The sequence below is a fragment of the Aedes aegypti genome, chromosome 2 (genome assembly GCF_002204515.2).
Source record: "Aedes aegypti strain LVP_AGWG chromosome 2, AaegL5.0 Primary Assembly, whole genome shotgun sequence".
Taxonomy (NCBI): Eukaryota; Metazoa; Arthropoda; class Insecta; order Diptera; family Culicidae; genus Aedes; species Aedes aegypti.
Genome location: NC_035108.1, coordinates 442,975,709 through 442,995,575, shown reverse-complemented (window position 1 = coordinate 442,995,575; position 19,867 = coordinate 442,975,709). Strand labels below are relative to the sequence as shown.

The 19,867-nt window shown below is 41.0% G+C and overlaps 1 protein-coding gene across 4 annotated transcripts in view; it reads left to right on the top strand.

Moving 5' to 3' along the window:
* LOC5572069 (TGF-beta receptor type-1) overlaps positions 1-19,867 on the top strand; it is a 237,164-nt gene that overhangs the window by 75,843 nt on the left and 141,454 nt on the right. For all 4 annotated transcript variants that reach the window (XM_021847886.1, XM_021847885.1, XM_021847888.1 and 1 more), the window contains one exon: positions 15,492-15,815. In XM_021847886.1, coding sequence (XP_021703578.1) covers positions 15,492-15,815 — 324 coding nt within the window. The remainder of the gene's footprint in view (positions 1-15,491; positions 15,816-19,867) is intronic.

The following is a 19,867-nucleotide window of genomic DNA, read 5'->3' as shown; positions in this document are numbered from 1 at the left end:
GCAAATCTTCTTTACGGCCCTTTTCGTAGTTCCGTCCTTTGTACGCAAAGTAACCACGCGAGTGTGGCCGTCGCTGCCTTGATGTAGTTCCACGATTCGAGCCAACTACCAGTGAAGTGGTGGGCTATTCTCGTCGACGATGAGAACTAAGGCGCCCACTTGGAACTTGGTCACCTTGAAATCTCTCTGTAGCTTCTGTAACTCGTGCAAGTAATCATGCGTCCAAGCCTTCCAAAACCGTTGCTTCAAGTCCTGGACCAGTTGCCACGTCGATAATCTTCCTTGAGGGATATGCTGGTACGATGGCTCCAGGATTGCTTGAAATTCCCGTCCGATCAGGAAGTGAGCGGGTGTAATTGCACTGACATCATTCGGGTCATCTGAAAGTTGTGTCAAAGGCCTCGAGTTCAATATAGCCTCGATTTGCACTAACACTGTCGAAAATTGTTCGAACGATAGCTTGTGTTCCGCCATAATCATCTTTAGGTGTGATTTCACCGACTTAACGCCGGCTTCCCATATTCCGCCAAAGTGCGGACTACGTGGTGGTATGAAAGACCAGTCGATGGCTCGTTGGGTGCAGAACTCGTTCAGCTTCAGCTGGTGTTGTTCTTCTCGGAATAGTGTAGCTAGACGCTCCATTTCGTTGTTTGCGCCTTCAAAATTTGTCGCGTTATCCGAATACAACTTCAAGACGACTCCACGGCGACTCACAAAGCGTTGAAGTGCGCCCATGAACCCCTCGGTTGTCAAGTCGGAGACGGCCTCTAAATGTAGTGCCCGGGTGGCCATACATACAAAGACACATACATAGCCTTTCAACGTTGGTGCATTCTTCATTTTCGCATTTGGTCGTATTTTGAAAGGACCGGCAAAATCGAGTCCCGTATTAGCAAATACAGGTGACGGTTGAACACGATAGTCCGGCAAGTTTCCCATCAGTTGAGTGGCTCTCGTTGGCTTCATTCGGAAACAAGGAATGCACTGATGAACTAATTTACGAATAGTGCTCCTCGCGTCTAGTGGCCAATACCTTTGTCGAACAATGCCGAGGAGGCTGCGCTGTCCGATATGGATGTTCGAACGATGCAGGTACCGTATCAATGCAACCGTCACAGGATGCTTCTTAGGAAGCAAGGCTGGATGCTTCTGATGATATGGAAGCGTCGAGTTTTTCAATCTTCCACCTACACGGAGAATCCCATCCGCCTCGTCGACGAAAGGATTTAAGTTGCGAGTCGAAAAGTTGAACTCCTTACCGGCTTGTAACGCGCTGATTTCAAGTTTGAAGGATTCTTTCTGCACCAATCGGATGATCAATGCAGATGCTCGTGATATTTCGGATGTTGTCGGTAAACCTTTCGTAATGGTTGTCCTGCCACTCTTCACATAGTCACAAAAACGAACAACATACGCCATTGTACGCTGCATGATCGGATATCGGCTGATTCGATCGAAAAGCTGCAATCGAGGATGTTCCGGCGTTGTCACCAAAACAATTTTGCGTAGCTCCGGCAGCTGATCTTCTTCAATGGGTTGTGGTTCATCAAAACCACTGTCGGTGTGTCGTAGAGTGGGTGGCCCATGCCACCACAGTTCATCAGATTGCAGATTTTTCGGCTCCACTCCTCTGGATATGGAATCAGCTGGGTTGGACTTGGAAGGGATATAATTCCAAGTGAATCGGTTGGTCAGCTCTCGAATTTCATGGACTCTATTTCCAACGTATACAGCAAGAGATTCGGGCGATTTTTTTAGCCAGCACAATACGATCTGTGAATCACTCCAGAGAATAACGGATTCAAATTTCACATCGAGTGCCTCCAGCTGCTTGACTGCCAATCTTGATAACAGCAGAGCAGCCAACAGCTCCGCGCGGGGTGTCGTTATTTCCTTTTGCTTTCCCTTCTTTCGTGGTAGAATCCTAGACTTACTGCAAATAAGCTTCAGCGTAGCAGATCCATCGTCTTTCACGATTCTGGTGTACAAGCACGCCCCATACGCCAGGTCTGAAGCGTCGGCAAACCCGTGTAATTCTACGGAGCGAGCTCCGTCAGCAAGAATCCATCTCGGTATCTTCAGCTCATTGAGCCAGCGCAGTTGACGCCGAAAATCCATCCAGAAGTTAGCCATCTCGCTCGGTACGGGTTGATCCCAATCCAGATTGAGAGACCATAACTCCCGCATAATAAGTTTCGCAGCTGTAACCACAGGGCCAACAAAACCCAATGGATCAAAAATCCTTGCGATCTGGCTGAGAATCATCCTCTTCGTGAGACGATCCGATCCAACGGCGTCATCAACCAGCACGACAAAGGTGAAACAATCTTCCTGTGGACGCCAGGCCACGCCCAGGGTCTTGATTACAGTATTGATGCTTGGATCTTCAATGCTCACAACACTTTCTCGCATATCCTGTGGGACATCCTGAAGCACTGCTTCCGAATTAGAGCAAATTTTATGCACGTTGAAACATCCTTTGCGCAGTAATCCGATGATCTGGGTTTTCAGCTCTAAAGCGTCCTCTAGCGTATTCGCCCCAGTCAGCACGTCGTCAATGTAGAATGACTTCTCAACTGCCACAGCAGCTAACGGATATTGTGTCCCCTCATCAATGGCTAATTGCTTTAGCGCCATCGTGGCCAGAAATGGAGACGATGCAAGTCCATATGTAACCGTCCGCAAATCGTATGTCTGGAGCGGCTGATCGCAGTTAGACCGATGCACAATCCTCTGGTATCGCCTGTCATCAGCGTGTACCTCGACTTGGCGGTACTTTTTCGGTATATCGGCTGTTATCCCATACTTGTAGGCTCTGAAGTTCGATACGATGCTAATCAAATCATTTTGAACGGATGGTCCAATCATTTGCGTATTGTTGATCGACACGCCAGTAGTAGACTCAGCCGACCCGTCGAATACTACTCGGAGTTTTGTTGTTCTGCTGCTAGGTTTCAACACGTAGTGATGAGGAAGATAATATGCCGACTGTGGAGCCTTATCGGCCGCATTATTGCTCAACTCCATGTGCCCAAGTAGTTCGTATTCGCGAAGAAACGACATGTACTGATCTTTCAATACAGGCGCTTTGTCCAATCTCCTCTCCAAGGCGAGGAAGCGTTTCTCAGCCATCGTGCGTGATTCGCCCAGTTGTTGTTTCAGGTCGTTGAACGGGAGACGGACAATGTACCGTCCATCCGCAGTACGCTCATGAGTCTGTCGAAAATGATCCAAGCATTCCTCCTTAGCTGTTTGAGTTTGCGCAATAGGGTCGCAGTAGGCTTCGATTTCCCAAAACCGCTTTACGAGATGTCCAATGTCTTCTTCCGCTCGCGCGCAGAGTGAATGGAGTACTGAAGGCTCCTTTTCGGGGACAGAACCACTCAAGACCCAACCGAACTGCGTTTCCTGGAGTATCGCTGAACAATTCGGTAGTCGAACACGTCCGGACTTCAGCATCTCAAAGAATATTTCGGCGCCCAAAAGCATATCAACCTTATCCGGAACACCAAAGCTCGGGTCAGCTAGGTGGATATCTTCAGGGATGGTGATCGCTCTCGAATCCACTTTCGTAACTGGTAAATCTCCGGTTATCTTCGGCACCACTAGCATCTCAAGACAAGCGGTGTAATCTGTTAATCGGGATTTCAATTTAGCGTGGATCTTAAACCGAATCTTCGTTTGTGTTTCATTCAGCCCACTAATCGAATAGTTCGCAGGCTACTTCTTTAATCCCAACAGAGCAGCGAAGTGCTCAGACACAAAGTTTGTATGTGAGCCTGAGTCGAGAAGAACCCTACAAGGGTAAGGGTTGTTCGCTCTTCCATATACGAGGATCACCGCTGTCGAAAGCAATATCTGTTTGCCAGATTGTGGCCGTGTGCAGAAATTAGAACGTTGTTGTTCCTGGCCACCGTCAGGCTTCGGCGTACCAGCGCCAACTGATGAATCACGGTTTTGACTCGATGATTGCTGCTCGTTTCGTTTATCGCCGTCTGATGGTCCAGCAATTAATGGCGGAGAATCATTCTTTTTCATGGGGGTGTCGTTCGGATGCAGCATTGTGTGGTGCCGTTTGCTACATTTCTTGCAAGAATGCTCAGATGAGCAATCAACCGTACGATGCCCCTTTTGGAGGCAGTTGAAACACGCTCCGATTCGACGCAGGGTATTGTAGCGATCCGCGAGATTCGCCTTCTTGAAAACGTCGCATTTCCATAATTCGTGGTTGCTAGAGCACTGTGGACACTTGTCAGATGTGGTTACCAAGCTGCTGCCCTTGGATCTCGTTTCAACCATCTGCTTTCCTGGTTTCACGATACGCTTGTCCGGAGGGCGAATTTTCTCCAGCACTCGGCATCGTTCTCTCAAGAAGTCCATCGTAGTTTCATAATCTGGCATTTCGTTGGCAGCCTGATCCAACTCCCACGCCTTTTGGGTCTCGCCATCTAGCTTCTTCGTGATCCGATTTATCAGCATACTTTCACCTAGTCCATCAACAGGAAGTTCTAGGTTCTTGAGCGCGTCAACATTCCTCGTACAAACATCTATCAGCTTACGCAGGTCCGCAGCGTTTTCACCACACATCTTGGGAAGATCGAAGAGAGCATCGATATGCTTGTCGATAATAAGCCGCTTATCCTCAAACCTTTCGGTCAACGTCGCCCACGCCGCAGCATAATCGTTGTTGTTAATTATCTCTTGATCGATGATGCTGCTTTACCCACCAACGAGTTGCGGAGATGATACAACTTTATCGCCGGTGACTCCGATTGGTAGCGGTCCATGATGGTTTCGAACATTGATTTGAAAGCATACCAATTCTCATAAGTACCGTCAAACGTAGGCAGCGGCACTTTCAGTGGAGGCAGGTGCATCGCCATAGCTGGGACCGCCGACGTGGCCGCTGTCGATGCCGAGGGCGCCACTGTCGGCCTCTCTCGTTGAGCAATATCATCAAGCAGTTTAGTAATAATAACGTACAACTCACCGTATCGCTGCTCGAAATCAATGTACCTCTCCTCCGCTTCGTTGTGGGTATCTTCGTCGACGTCGAGACCATAGATGCGCTTCTGGTTCGTATTGTATTCAGCAAACGCATCTTCTATGGTCTTCAGCTGCAGCTGCAGGTAGTGTTTGTTTGCCAAATTGTTATTTGGCACCTCAGCATCCACTACAAGTGCAGCATGCACCCGCTGCAATTTTCGCTCCAGTGCATTCGACTGGATTTTAATCACTTTTAGTTCTTCATTCATTCTTCGCAATTGAAATTTCTTCTTCTGTTTTTTCTTTTGTTCACTGATCGGTTCGATCGTTTGGTTCTCACCGTCTCGGTTTGATTGTGCTTCTGTTTGCGCCCCACCTCTCGATGTCAACGGAGTTTCGAACATTTTGCTTCACTTCACACTCGAATCGAAACCGGTTGGGAAACACTGATAGGCCATCTTAGCTTAGAACGCATTCGCGCACACACACTGCTCTACACTATGGCCTTGAAACGATTTCCGCTCAAAAACACAATCGATTCGTTTCTCAAATGCTTTTTATTTTTCGTTATTGCAAGCACAAGCACAATCAATCTTGTTTTCAGTAAACACGACTCGTCAAAATGACGTCACAATTTTTCTGGGTCGACAAAAGCCGACGCTGCGCCGTATGCACACACACATGGATCGCCGTGACGGCGTCTGAAGTCGGTGGTAGCTGAGTACCGGAAGAGCACACACGACACGATTCGCCAAGATGGCGTCGCGAAATTTCTTCGGAGCGAAAGCACAAGCTTCTATTCTGCCGCTACGGGCGATTTTTCACACTACGATTCGCCAACTGGCGTCACAACTTGGCGGCAAGCATGCCGACGAAACTTCCCCAATATGCGGTACCAGCAAAATATTGCTGCGTTAACTTTTTCACGAAATCAAACCGAATCACAAATGGCGTCGCTGTTTGCCGACGACATTCGGCTGATTCAACACAAAGCCCAAAGAAATCTTCCGGAAAAATCACTTTCACTTCGCGAATTCCGACTTTTTGCGCACAAAAGTCGGTCACATCATTCCGAAAACTAGTTAAATCCGGGTTGTAAGGACCAGAATGAACAAGCTCGGGAATAAGTGGACTGTAAACGAGAAAATTTTCTTCCAAACGACCGTGAAGAAAACGCGTCTGGTCTTGTGAACGATACAAAAATTCTGGCTTTATTTCCTGTTGTATTACAAAGGGTGTGTTAGTGTGGTACTAGATTTTTCTCCAGGGTTGCCAGCAAAGTTTCAATTTCAATTGCTAGCAAGGCAAGGTGTGTCGCTACAATAAACAGCCGGTTTGTAATCTTCTACGAGGTTTTCGAAAACCAACAGGGCGCGTGCACCGGGTTGCGGATAGGAGCAAAGGGAGATCAATAGCATCTACCTAAAATAATAGAGCAAAAAGCCGTTCCATGATTAGGTAATGTTAAGCGATCTTCTATGGTGTTCTAGTACTATAAAATTCTTCACTCACTGGGAATTCTGGCCTTGATAATATCAATAGTGATTAAAACATAAAATAATACCTAATACTTAATAAGTACAATGTAGCTTTAATGTAGTAATAAATGAAATAAAATCAATTTTCTATACTTGACAAGGTTTTGAAGACAATCAATCAGTGAAAGAACTACCTATTAGAAAAGCCACATCAGCTAAGTCTATACATATACAAATGTTGGTCATAGGGTCATGGCGAGCATTCGATATGTATGTCTATGACTGATTCTGATCTAATAGGGGCACTAGAAGACCACGCGGACAATTTCGAAACAAATTATTTTTATACATCGGTCTTACGTTCCGAAAGGCTCAGCTATGCTGCAAAGTAATTTTATAAGTTATTCATTACTGCTGTTTAATTGTTTATAATTCTAACAAAACTACATAATTAACTCATTACTAATCACTGTTCCTATATTCTCTTTTTCTCTCCTTCTTATCTGTTGCATGATTATGAGCATCACTAATATAATGCATGAGCATGCACAATAAGAATAATTTCAGGATTGAAAGCAGTACATGGATACCTGGATAGAATAGCTTCGAAAAGGGCGCTCAAAATATAATATTTCTGGTCAGGGAAGTATTTCATCAAGGGTATGTAAAATTTTTCCATTATTAACACCTAGATCACATAAACAAATGAACTAATATCAAATATTTTTTAAATATTTTTATATAAATCAGCATCGTCAATCAGTGTAAAAACAGATAAAGTTTGTAAAGTTATCACCATCGATTAAATTGCGCTCTGTATAGTAATGTTCATTCAGTATCAAAATCTCCTAAAGCGTCGCATTGTGCCATCAGCAGCCCTTAGCATCACTCTCATATTGTTATTATTTTGTTGTTTATAAAATTTCTAGAAAGCGATCAGCATATTCTTTCTTACTTGTACAATGGCCGATCTATTTGGAATTTTAATAAGTCAAATCAAACTTCAAAACTCAAATTAAATTGCTTTCAGCACATTTACATTTTGCAGCATTAATCGCATTACTGTGTCAAGTCTTCTCCATTCCCTATACCCTACCCCAACCCTTCTTATCCTTTCCGATGGTGTTCAAGTGGTCCGCATAGACTATTACGGCCATTACCTATCCCTTACCCCGGCTTTGGACTGACTTGCGCTCTCATTGCCCCACCAAACGCTGCAAAATGAAAATGAAAATGAAAATGAAAAACCATCTTAGCATTTCCTTCAGATAATTTTCCATTAATCCGAACCGAATTTTCCAGTTGTTGTTCTAGGGGATCTTCCAAAGATTCTTATGGAATTTCTCTAAGATAACTCGCAAAGGTTAGTTTCAGAGTTTTCGAAGAAATTCGTTCATGGATCAAGCATTTTTATCCGACTTCATCCTCCAAAAACTTGCTCTAAAAATGTCTGTAATTCTTCAAATTCCACTTGTGTTTCGTTATTGAGTACCTCTAGATGTTTTTTTCCTAGGAATTTATATAGTATTTCATCAAACTGCAGTTTTTTTTTCAAAAATTACTCAATGAATTTATTAAAAAATCCCCATGTAATCTTCAAATAGTTTATTCATGAGTTTATAATGAGTACTACTGATTTTTTTTAATGAAATCCTCCGATCATTCCTGAAAATTGTCTCAGAAAATCCAGAGATTCGATTGATGCTTTTTTATTCAATCATCTTAGAAATGTATCTAAAATATCTTTCAAAATTTTCTCAAGAGTCCATGAGTTCTTCTACAAATTTTTATTCATCGGGAGTGACTTGAAAACTTACTAAAGTTTCATCAGACATCACTTCAAGATTTGATTTATTTCAACAAATTCTTAAATTACAAAGAATTACGTGATGAATACCCAAGAATCTTAGGAGCAATCCTTGGAGCAATTCCTGAAAGTTTCCTCAGATATTAATATTTATTCTTGCATAAATTCTCAAGGAATTTTTTTGTAGGAAATCCAAAGAAAATCCCTTAAAAAGGAAGTACTAAGGAAGCTCTGGAAAAGTTTCTGGTTGAATTGTTTTTTTTTTGTTCTAAACAGAAGTCTTATTATTTATTTAGTTGGTGTTACATCACTTAATTTGATAAAACCTCGTTAAGGATGTTACGCCAATTTACCCGGTTCATGGCTGTTTCTTTCCAACTTCGATTTTGACCCACGTTCTCCAGATCTTGTTGCACCTGATCAAGACACCTCGCTCGATGTGCTCCCTGCCTTCTTGTGCCAACCGGATTCGACGCGAACACCATTTTTGCAGGATTGGTAGTCCGGTAGTCTTGCAACATGCCCTGCCCAGCGCACCCTTCCGGCTTTCGCAACCTTCTGGATACTGGGTTCACCGTAGAGATCGTGGTTCATTCTCCATCGCCACACACCGTTCTTCTGCACTCCGCCAAAGATCGTCCTAAGCACCCTTCGTTCGAACACTCCGAGTGCATGCAGGTCCTCTTCCAGCATGGTCCATGATTCAGGTCCATAGAGGACCACCGGTCTTATAAGCGTTTTGTACATGGTACATTTGGTGCGGGAGTGAAACAGAAGTCTTAAACAATCTTCTTCTCTATGGCATTACGTCTCCACTGGGACAAAGCCTACTTCTCAGCTTAGTGTTCAATGAGCACTTCCACAGTTATTAACTGAGAGCTTTTTTTGCCAAAGTTTCCATTTTTGCATTCGTATATCGTTTGGCAGGTACGATGATACTCTATGCCCAGGAAAGTCAAGGAAATTTCTAGAAGTTTTCAGTCCTCAGATTAACCTTCTATTCAACATGAAGAAATTTTCGGAGTAATATCTGAATCTTTGGACAAATACCTGAAATCATTTCTGATTAATTTCCTTGAGTAAGTTATTAAAAAAGCATACTGTAGGGACTGTTCATTTTATAAAGTGGACACCTTGTTTATGCTATATCTTTTTTATTTATTGATGAAATCGTAAACGGTTTTCTGTGTATCGTTCAACTATTATTCTACAACTAGTGGTCCCGGCAATCTTCGTCTTGCCATCAAGTAGGCTGTTGAAAAACTCCATGTGACGTCCCATACAAAATAACAGTTATATTCACTCTCATTTTTTCGACTTTCTCGGTGTACATTTAGAGTTTTTTTTAACATACAAACACGTCGGAACACTTCAAGAATCTGACTGTGAAAGAATCAGGTGAATCCATTGACTCGTTCCCAAGTTATTTCGTGACATACAAACACCATTCCATTTTTATTTATATAGATGTTATGAAAATACAGAAACTTACAAAATGCTTTCGGTTGAAGAACTAAATAGTTTTTGTAAAAACTCCTAAGAAAAACTGTTCGTCAAGTTTAAGCATTATTTTTCGCATGAAAAAATCCTAAATTTAATGAACAAATTGTATGTTGGTATCCTTTACTATTCAACTTAAGGTAGAGCTTTTAAAAACATCAATAATATTCCATCAGTTCCTGACGCAGAGTCACTTTAGTGATCTATTCCTTATGGTCAAATTTGCTGATACACCATCTTTTTACTTCCAGCATAAAAGTAAAATAATAAGCGTGTTCAAAACTGGTTTAGATTACTAAAGAAACTATATATGTATAAAAAATAGCAAAATCTTGAGTTTTAACCGTATTCTTGGGTACCAAATTTACTCTTTATGGTCGTTTTATTGAAAAATCCCATTCTTTTAAAATTATATACGCATGTTTATCGATCTAGAGCAAACTGTAAGCGTTTTTCTCAAAATATTTTGATAGGTAGTCTCAGAATAACACATTCTGAAAATAATACATGCAAAATAAATTTGATTTAATTCAAGCAGTGTTCCCAATCTTGATGATTGTCATTGTGCTTTGAGTGGTCTTCTGAAAATAAATTATTTGTTTTTCTATTGTGCTTAAAATATGACGTGGGGACTAAATCAGCAACTCTATGAAGGCGTAAGTTATTTTTATTTTAAATACTATATTATTACTTCCGTCTGGACGTACTTTAAACCTTAAATTGAAAAGATATTGCATGTCCAAAGTGTCCACTTTATAAAATGAACAGTCCTTAATATGAGATTTACTATTTGTTTTAATATCACGAGGATTTAAAAAAAGAGTTTTAGGTATACTCTCCGAGAAATGTCCAAAACAAGCTTCTGAATCTTGTTTGCTTTCGTTTTGCTTTGATTCTTGGGATTCATCCACAAATTTCATAAAACTCACCCTCGAAACACATGTTGTATGACTATTTTTCAAATTTCGTATGAGCTGTAACATCTTAAGGACACCCACCCATCCCCTTCAGCGTTACGAAATTTGTAAATAGATCCTTGTTTGATCTCTTTTCGGTTTCTTGCGGAAATACTAGGCGCGGTATTTGTCTAAAATTAAAATATATTTGGTATTCTTCACAACAAATAATGGTTTCTTCTTCTTTTTGTTTTTCTTCTTCTTGTGTGTTTCGAGTTTTTCAAATGTTACTCTTATTATTCTGTATAGTTTTTGCAACATATATGGTATGAAACTTTAAATGTCTAACATTTCTCGTGTGATAATTCAAAAGAGCCAATCTACATATCGTTGATTTTGAGATTTTGAATTCGGTTTAAATATTGTTCACCACATTTTCAATTCCTATTTCTCAGTATTCAATAATCAATCAATGTGATTTCAAGCTCGTTTATTCTAAAAATTGCAAAAAATGCGTAAAAAATGATTAGTTTAAATGCTTGTCCTATTTCTGGTTTTCAAACAGGCATATGCCTTTCTATAGGCCAAATTGAACTTTGTTGCTTTAACCCAAGGCTAGGCCCTTTTAGTTTTCAATGAATGAGCAAGAGAGAATGAGAGAGAGTCATTGGCCTCTCCCCATGCTAAAACATGACAGTTTGTGAAATTTCCCGATTGTAGACCCTCTTAATGGAGAGAGATCCGATCATAGGCCGTTTTAAGCAGGGGGCCAATGAATGATTAAAAAAAGCGATTATTGGGTGTTATGGAAATCGTGTTTATATCGGTAAGTTTTATGTTCATGTTGACAATGTTTGCATAATTGGCGGTTTTGGGAGATGCTAACGAAGGGCATCAAAACTTGCTCATGGACTTGTTAATTATTTGAACATCGGCCCTTCAGAATTGTTACGCGAGATTTGTCAAATAAACCTTTTTCTCCATGCCTGCTTCAGATTTTCTGTCAATTCGGTGAAATATTTTGTTTGTCATTCCTTTAGATTCATTTTTAATAGAACTTATGAGCGTAGCTTATCCCCGTTATTGGCAAGTTTGTCATTGTTGATATAGGACGAAGGTTTAAACTGATGTTTGAGAGCTGTTTATTTATTGCTTCAAAGCTTAAAATATTGGTGAGCAGTTCATAAGGAGGTCATATTAAATATTTCAATTGTCATCTTACAATTCAGTAGACTCTTCAGTTGTTCTGTCCTAATATCAACGTTTCAGTATTTAGGCTATTCTGGCCTCTGTAACTAGAGAAACGATTATGAATCTAATCTGTATCAAAGGGATTCAGATCCCGCTTACTGAATAATGTGGTATACACTCTAGTTGTCAAATTCACTTCGTGATCATTAGCTATTTAGACTACCTATGGAAACATAGTATAAATGATATGTTGTATCGTTTTACACACTATTACCTACTTCTTAATCGAGAATCTATGGCCGTTCCCGAATAGTCTTCCAAATTCTAATAGATTGTAATTAGTTTTTCTTTAAGCTTCCTACTTGTCGAGGTTGTGGCACAAGATGCTTAGTCACCACGATGACAGTAATGTCAGTGGATCGTAGACTGGCGACCACCTTACGTTGTCAAATTACGCCTTGAACCGAGTTACCAGTTGGATTCTTGAGCGCCGAAAGTCATATTTAATTTAATAATATGTTTATTAAACAAAAAAAAACTGTAGCATTGGTTTCAAAGTTATTATTGTTTGAATTTCACAAGTTTACTTCGTCACAGTCCTCATTATCTTTGCATTGTCTGGTGGATATCGTGGCTGCATTCGTTCACCGGACGATATAGAAATGTCACACAGGCGCTCGCACAACGACAATCACCCGGAATGTGATGACAAGGGAGATACCTACAATAGCCGTTTGGTTTGCCCGATTGCAGTGCACTTGTATGGACTGCGAAATTGCAAGGCAAGAATCGAGAATAGGTTTTATTCGTGCTTTTCCAACGATAAGATAGACAGACCTAGGCGATAAGATAATCGTGGCATTAGGGAAATTTGCTGTTATTAGTGGGCGTTGATGGTTGGGGAATGATGGGCTTTGGGCGTCGTGAACTGAGGTGTGCAGGATCTTCAGTTGAATCAACAGTAAAACAGTAGAACAAGACGACGGTTACGGCAGGCAAAAATATGCATAAGCTTTCCTCATATCAATCATAGTCTATTAATAAAGAATACATTGTGAGAAATACATGGGATTCAATTCCTTTGATTCTTTTCTAATCTCTGGACAAGTTCTGAAAATAGTTTCTTAAAATATCTTTAAATAAAATATGAAGGAATGTAGAAAAATCTTCAAGATGTATTGATAGAAAATCCCTAAATAAGTATTTGGATAAACTCTTGAAGGAATTCCAGAAGGAACACATGGAAAATATTCTTAAAGAATCTTTCTGGAGAATTCCTTAAAGATCTTTGTCTGTTTTTCAGAAGAATCTCTCTAAGATTTCTCTTCAAGCTCCTGGAGTAACGCTCGCAGAATTCATTTTTTTTGAACTCCTGAATAATAGCCCATATGCAAATATAGGAAAATCTATGAAGGAATTCTTGAAGGAACCACTGGAGGAATATTGAAAAAAAATGAGAGAGAATATTGAAAAGATTTCCCTAAACAAATGTTAGACATAAACCTGGTAGATTTCCTGAAGAAATTTCTTAACCAATAATTGAACGATTGTTGTTGGCGAATTTCCTTAAGGCAATCTCGTAGCAACCCCTAAATGAATTTTTCGGATGAAATTCCTGTATGAATCCGCAGAGGAATAACGAATACTGAAGGAATTCCTGTGGATGTTCTCGGTGAAATCTCTGGTGTAATTTGTAGGTTAACTGGTTGCCGTTGAATCACACTGGACCAAGTGTTTTTTTTTTAATTATTATAGAAAATTGCTTGGAGCACTAAAATTACCAATTTTTTGCATCATTAGCTATTGTAATATTGGAACTTATCTATCTGATCAAACATCTGCATCGAAATAGACTTCTAGACTTATTATTACAAGGACCAAGATCATCTAGTCCATCCAGTCTGTCTGAACACTGACTAACTAATAGAAAACAATCCTGATTGAATCCTGGAATTAGGTCTGAATGAACCCTCAGAACGGTTCACAGGAATTATTGAAGGGTTCATGGAAAAAATAGTCCTAAAAAACTCTGGATCACCCTACTGAGAAATGACTAGAGAAGTTGTTGTAGTAACCGCTGAAGAAATTCGTGCAGGGATGTCGGAAGGTGTCCATGTATGGATCCTAGTAAGGATTACACGATAAACCATTGGATTCGCACAGGGCTAAAAGTACTTAATCACCAGATCTGGCTGGTTCAAAATTGTTATCACCATTATCAAACTGTTTCATAACATTCAACTTCGCAATCATCATTGTAGTTGACATCCGTGGTACCCCATTAACCAAACCAAAACGATTCGCATTAGTATTAGAAGTCATCACCGATGTGGACTCGATGCGTGAAATCAGTCCTTAAATTAAACAGAGTCCGCAAGACTCTCGCGTATAACACTTACCATTAACTTTTATAACCTCCCGCCATTCATAAGCTCCCCACCCCTTTACAAAAACTGCGATAGAAACAGAGCTATTGTTCCGTTTAACCGCATAGGGGAATAGGGGGCAAGATGAACACTCTTAGTTTTTGTCATAAATTACCTTTCTGTATTATTACTAATTATTCCAACCACTATTTTTCATTATTCATATCTAGATCTGCGTAAACTCTCTCTATAAAGCCTTACGAATTTGCAAAACACATGTTTGTCGATGATTTCTAGCGCATTCAAAACTGATGGCCTAACTGATAATGAGATACCTAAAAAGGCCTAATTGAAATGTTTTATCAAAATCAGATTGACTCTATGTAAAATTATTTGTCCTGATATTTTGGCATTGATTTGTGTTCTTCCTTATTCGTTCATAAATTACACAAAGCACCTCAATTATCCACAACATATTCAATTGTAAAAGGGTCTAACTAGAACCATGTTCTTTCAAAGGGCCAAACTGGAAGGGCTCAACTGGAATCATGCTCCATCAAAGGGCCTAAGTGAAGGGGCATAACTGGTTTTGAGATTCGTAAAAATACTAATCTGGCGATGTTGTTTAAATTTCATCGTTTGCACGAGTTGTTGTATTGTATGAGATTTGAAATGATTGGTTCAGGTGAAGACTAAGTGTCGAAAACGAATAAAAATTTGCAAAAAAGTGTATAGGTTTGAAATAAGACTAATGAATATGGTACGGAATATTCGCGCGCGATTTTCTCAATGTTTATGTTTTACAGATAGGCTCTTTTCAAATATTACGCTAGATTTGTAAGCAACTTCTGTTAAGAACGTCAACATTGCTTATGCATCCTTTGAATTCATGAATGACAAATGCTGATCATAGAATTTAGCGTGATTCTAAAAAATGTCCATTTTGCTGTTAAATTTCAAAGTACTGAGTCAGAGTTCAATGGAAACTATTGAAAAAATATGCAAATTGTCACAGTTTAATCAAATGTATTTTTAACACAACAATCATTTTACATTTTTTTTCATTTCGTATTGAATGTATTTTTTTTATTGTTTTTGTGACAGAGACATTGAAAATAGTGGGTTCAGCATAATTAACCTTTGTTTTTTTTTTTAATCTTCAGGGTGGCCATCCAACCCCCAATCCCCTACCCAAACCATTGCAAAAAAAGTTGAAAAATAAAACAACCACTAATCTCTCAATTTGATTTCTCGTTTCTCATTCCAGCTGCGGCAGCTTCGTCAAGAATCCTTCGGCATACGAACAGCAAACGCAGCAGCAGTAGTAGTCCCAACGATTATAGCGATTCGGCGACGGGGTCGTTAGTCAAGGAACAGCACCATCGCCACCAACAACAGCAGCAGATTAATGGAAAATATTTAAACTCGAATGAGAACGGTGGCTCCGAGGACAGTGCCGGGATTGAAACTCCGGCCGGAGCGACACTATTCTCGTCTTCGGCATCATCATCATTGTCATCCTCGCTGTCATCGCCGCAGTCGCATAATTCGCCGCAAACATTGACGCTGACGGCGGATAAAAATAAAACAAGTAAGTGTTTGTTCCGCGCGGCGGGCGGTGAGCGGTAAGGTGGGCCATTTTTGTATAGAAAAAATCAAACTGTATAAATTTTAAGTTATACTTCTCAAATTTGTTTTTTGGACCCTCAGAAGCTACTATAAAATATATATGAGTAAAAAGGTTTCACCAATTTGATGAGTTTCTGTCATTTTTGATTTGAATATTCTCCAAAGAGACTGCAATAAACCAGAAGTCTTTTCGTTTAGAAACAAGAAACTTATAGAGCTATTTACCTATTCTCGGCATTCTAAGCCGATGCCGCACTTCTCGTGCAATTATCTCGAACATACGATGTCAAATTACTTTTTTTTCTGTTCACACTTGAGTGCTAGTTAATCCTCTATCGTCACATCGACAGAATTATCGAAATCTGTTTTGCAACATTTTTACAAAGCTTCAAACTTTTTATGTGATTGCGACTATTGTCGGCATTCTTATTTTCTTCGGCAACCGTCCCATGAGAACTGACGGTTAATCTGTTGTTCTATTACCGGCAACACGAAATCAAACTTGTTGCGAACCATTCTTCCAATATATTTGGTTGATTTCCTCCATAGCTCAAGCTCTTTTAGCCAAGACATCTCCCCCTCTGAGTCGAGTGCTTTTAGATAGAACGAACCACCCCCCCCCCCCCTCTGTGGGGTTCACGGATTCCGCTCAAACTTCCACAGATGAATCTGGGGATTCAAATACAAATTCATACAAATTCAGGGGGGCACCTTAAGATTCTTGTAGTTTGAACATTATGGGCCACTCTAGTCAGCAGTTCTTTGGATTGTCGGCAGTGTGGTTTCCATTTTTTTGTTCTCTGGTTTGTGCTGGAGTGGAAGGAGGATTCACCCCACTGACTGGCAGGTGGTGGGGGAGGCCCAGTGCCGTTCTTGTCGTTTTGTTTGGGTTCTATCACCTCCGAGTGTGTTGCGACATTTTCGGGAGGTTTTTAATGGCACTTGACAAAAGTCTTGTTCTATGTTCATGCTTGTGGAAATAGTGGCGAAAATTTGGTCTCATGGAGAAAAGTAGCTATGCACCAGCTGGGTGGCCTATGAAATATTTGGTTTGCTATACTGCCCATAACTGCATATTTGTAACATTCGACAAAAGTAGGCATTGAGTAAAGGGAATACTAAGTGTGCATTTTATGGCAGTATGGGAGGAAACTAAAATTTCTAAAAATTACTAGGAACTCGAAAATGCTTATAAGAGGTTGATATTTCGTACAACTATTATCGCATACTAGATGAATTGTCAGAAAATAATTCTGATATAAACTTCATTGCTATCACATTACGAGGCTCATTTATAATCTCAATGTGACTGTTATGCGGTTATAATTACCAATGTGACAAAACAACTTGGTATTTTTTTCGAATTTTCTAGAACAATCTCACAGATTTTAGTAAGTTGATCAAAAGTATTTACCATTTAATGACTCTCCATGGTATTAACTCCATTTTGTCAAAAATGTCGAATGTGACTGTTTTGCAGTTATGGGCAGTATAGAAGTCTAAAAAAAGAACCTAGTCCGTTTTTCGGGAACAACAACAGAATAAAAACGAAGCCTTTACATTATTGCAAAGAGGTTTACAGGAGAAGAATGCAGCAATGTTGTAGCACGGTATCAGAAGGCCGACTGCAGCATTGGTTCAGTCAGTATCAGAATCTGGGAGCCGGAACAGCTACCGGAGGAGTAGAATCAAGACGTTATACGCCCTATCTACAAAATATCGACAAATTATAGTGCAATTACTATTTAAAACGCTGCCTACAAAGTATTATCCCAGATTATCTTTCGTCGTCTATTACTTATAGGCTCCAAGAGAAGCTGTGGTCGAGAAAGATTCACAACCGTACCAAATGTATCATGTACAGAACGTTAATAAGACCGGTAGTTCTCTATAGTCATGAGAGGAGGATCCGGAGTCTTCGAGCGACGAGTGCTAAGAACCATCTTTGGCCATCTGCAGGAGAATGGTGTGTGGCGGCGAAGAATACATCACGAGTTCGCTAACCCCAAGGTGAATTCAGTGTCCCGGGACGTGAATCGACAATCAGAAAGGAGCGTCCAATACAGCTCTGGTCCTCAGATGTTCCTACCTCAAGCTTCCACGGATCAAAGCTAAGGGTTGAGTACATAGCTGGTAGTGCAATTTGCGCACTATTGTCCTTCTGACATCAGCTAGAAGGGAGGTACGTTCCGAGCGATGACTGTATGACATCCAGCGGCTACGTAAGAAGTGTTGTATCACGTCAACTAAATCTAAGGTGGCAGCCTCATCTACGTAATGTAGGTAGCGCGACCCCGCGGGGATAACGCGGTAAGATAACATACCGAATTCATTGATCACTACGAAAAATGGAGTAAGACGAAACGAACGTTATTGTCGGCAACCGACCTGACAACGAAATAAGGACTATGATTGGAACTCGGTACCTTTGAGACCAGGACCTTTGCGAAAAGTTGACGTTTGCGTGGATGCTATTCAGGAAGTGCGGTGGCTAAGATCTGAAGAACGTGAATTCAGGGCGGTGGATCCTGTCGCTAACACTGCATTCAAATATAACACCTACCACATAAAAAGCTGAATACGAAGTCGGCTCCATAGTGATCGGGAAGCAGATGAAGCGCGTTATTAGGTAGAAGCCGATCAACAAGCGGATGTGCGCAATGAGGATTCGGGGCAACTTGTTGAACTACAGCCTGATCAACGTTAATGCACCGACAAGCGACAAACCGGATGACGTAAAGGATGCGTTTTACAAATGTCTCGACAAGACCTGATGCGCAGATCAGAAGAGAGGATTTCTTCCGTCCTATCATTACATTGGTACGGAGAGCCTTCATTCCGCTACTAACGATGACGGCCGTCGTTTAGTGAACTTTGCTACCAACAGTAGGATGGTCATCCGCAGCACCTACTTAGCACGCAAGCAAAATTCGATCGCGTTTATCATCCGTTTCGAGTTCTAGAAATCGGCAATCGATGCGTTTCACTATCCAACGCGTGTCAGCAGATGGTGTAGTTGCGGAATACCATCAGAAGCTCGGCAAGCGGATAAGCGTAATCAACGAGAACATCTACCTAAGCGATCAGTGGAAATCAGTCCACGGAGCGATGAGCACAGTAGCGAGAGATGTGATAGGTTCTGTTCAACGAAGACCAAGGAACGGTTCGTACGACAAGGAGTGCCAGAGAATGACGGACGAGAAAAACGTGACCAGAAGCCGGATGTTGGTGTCTGGTACCCGTCAGAGCAGACAGCGAGCGGTACAAGGAAGTAGAGGAAGACGAAAAACGGATCCATCGCAAAAAGAAAAAGGAGCATGAAGAGGCAGTAATTGCTCAAGCGCAAGAAGTTATGGAACAGTACGACATGGGACAGCTCTACGAATCTGTCAATGGTGTGCGGAGAAAAACAGCGACTTCTCCCGCCATGTGCAACAAATACGAAGAAAATTGTTGACGAATAAAACAATGCCGCCAGGTGGAAAGAGTACTTCGAGACATAGTTGAACGGAGATAACGGATGTGGATCTGGTAGCAGAATTCAAATCGATGACAATTCACAGGCTGTACCACCTTCAACACTAGATGAGATAAAGAAAGCTATTAATGGGATGAAGTACAAAAAGGCTACTGGATAGAACGAGTTCCCGGCTGAACTTCTCAAACACGGAAGTGAGCTGCTGCACGAACTCTTTCGCCATATCATTCCGAAGATATGGGAGAAAGAACAAATGCCTACTAGTTATTTGGATGGTTTCATTTGCCCTTTGTACAAAAAAGGGCATCGACTGGAGTGCGCCAATTATCGAGGGATAACACTCCTCAATTCGGCGTACAAATCATGCTGGAATTCTGTTCAACAGATTGAGACCGCATGAGAAGTCCAATCAACGACGGATCAAAAGTTTACCCTGCTTCAAATCCTATTCCTATGAATTACGAGTTGTACCGCAAGTTATATACTGCTGGTGTCAAGCGCATAAAACACGGCAGGCTACGTTGGGCTGTTCACCT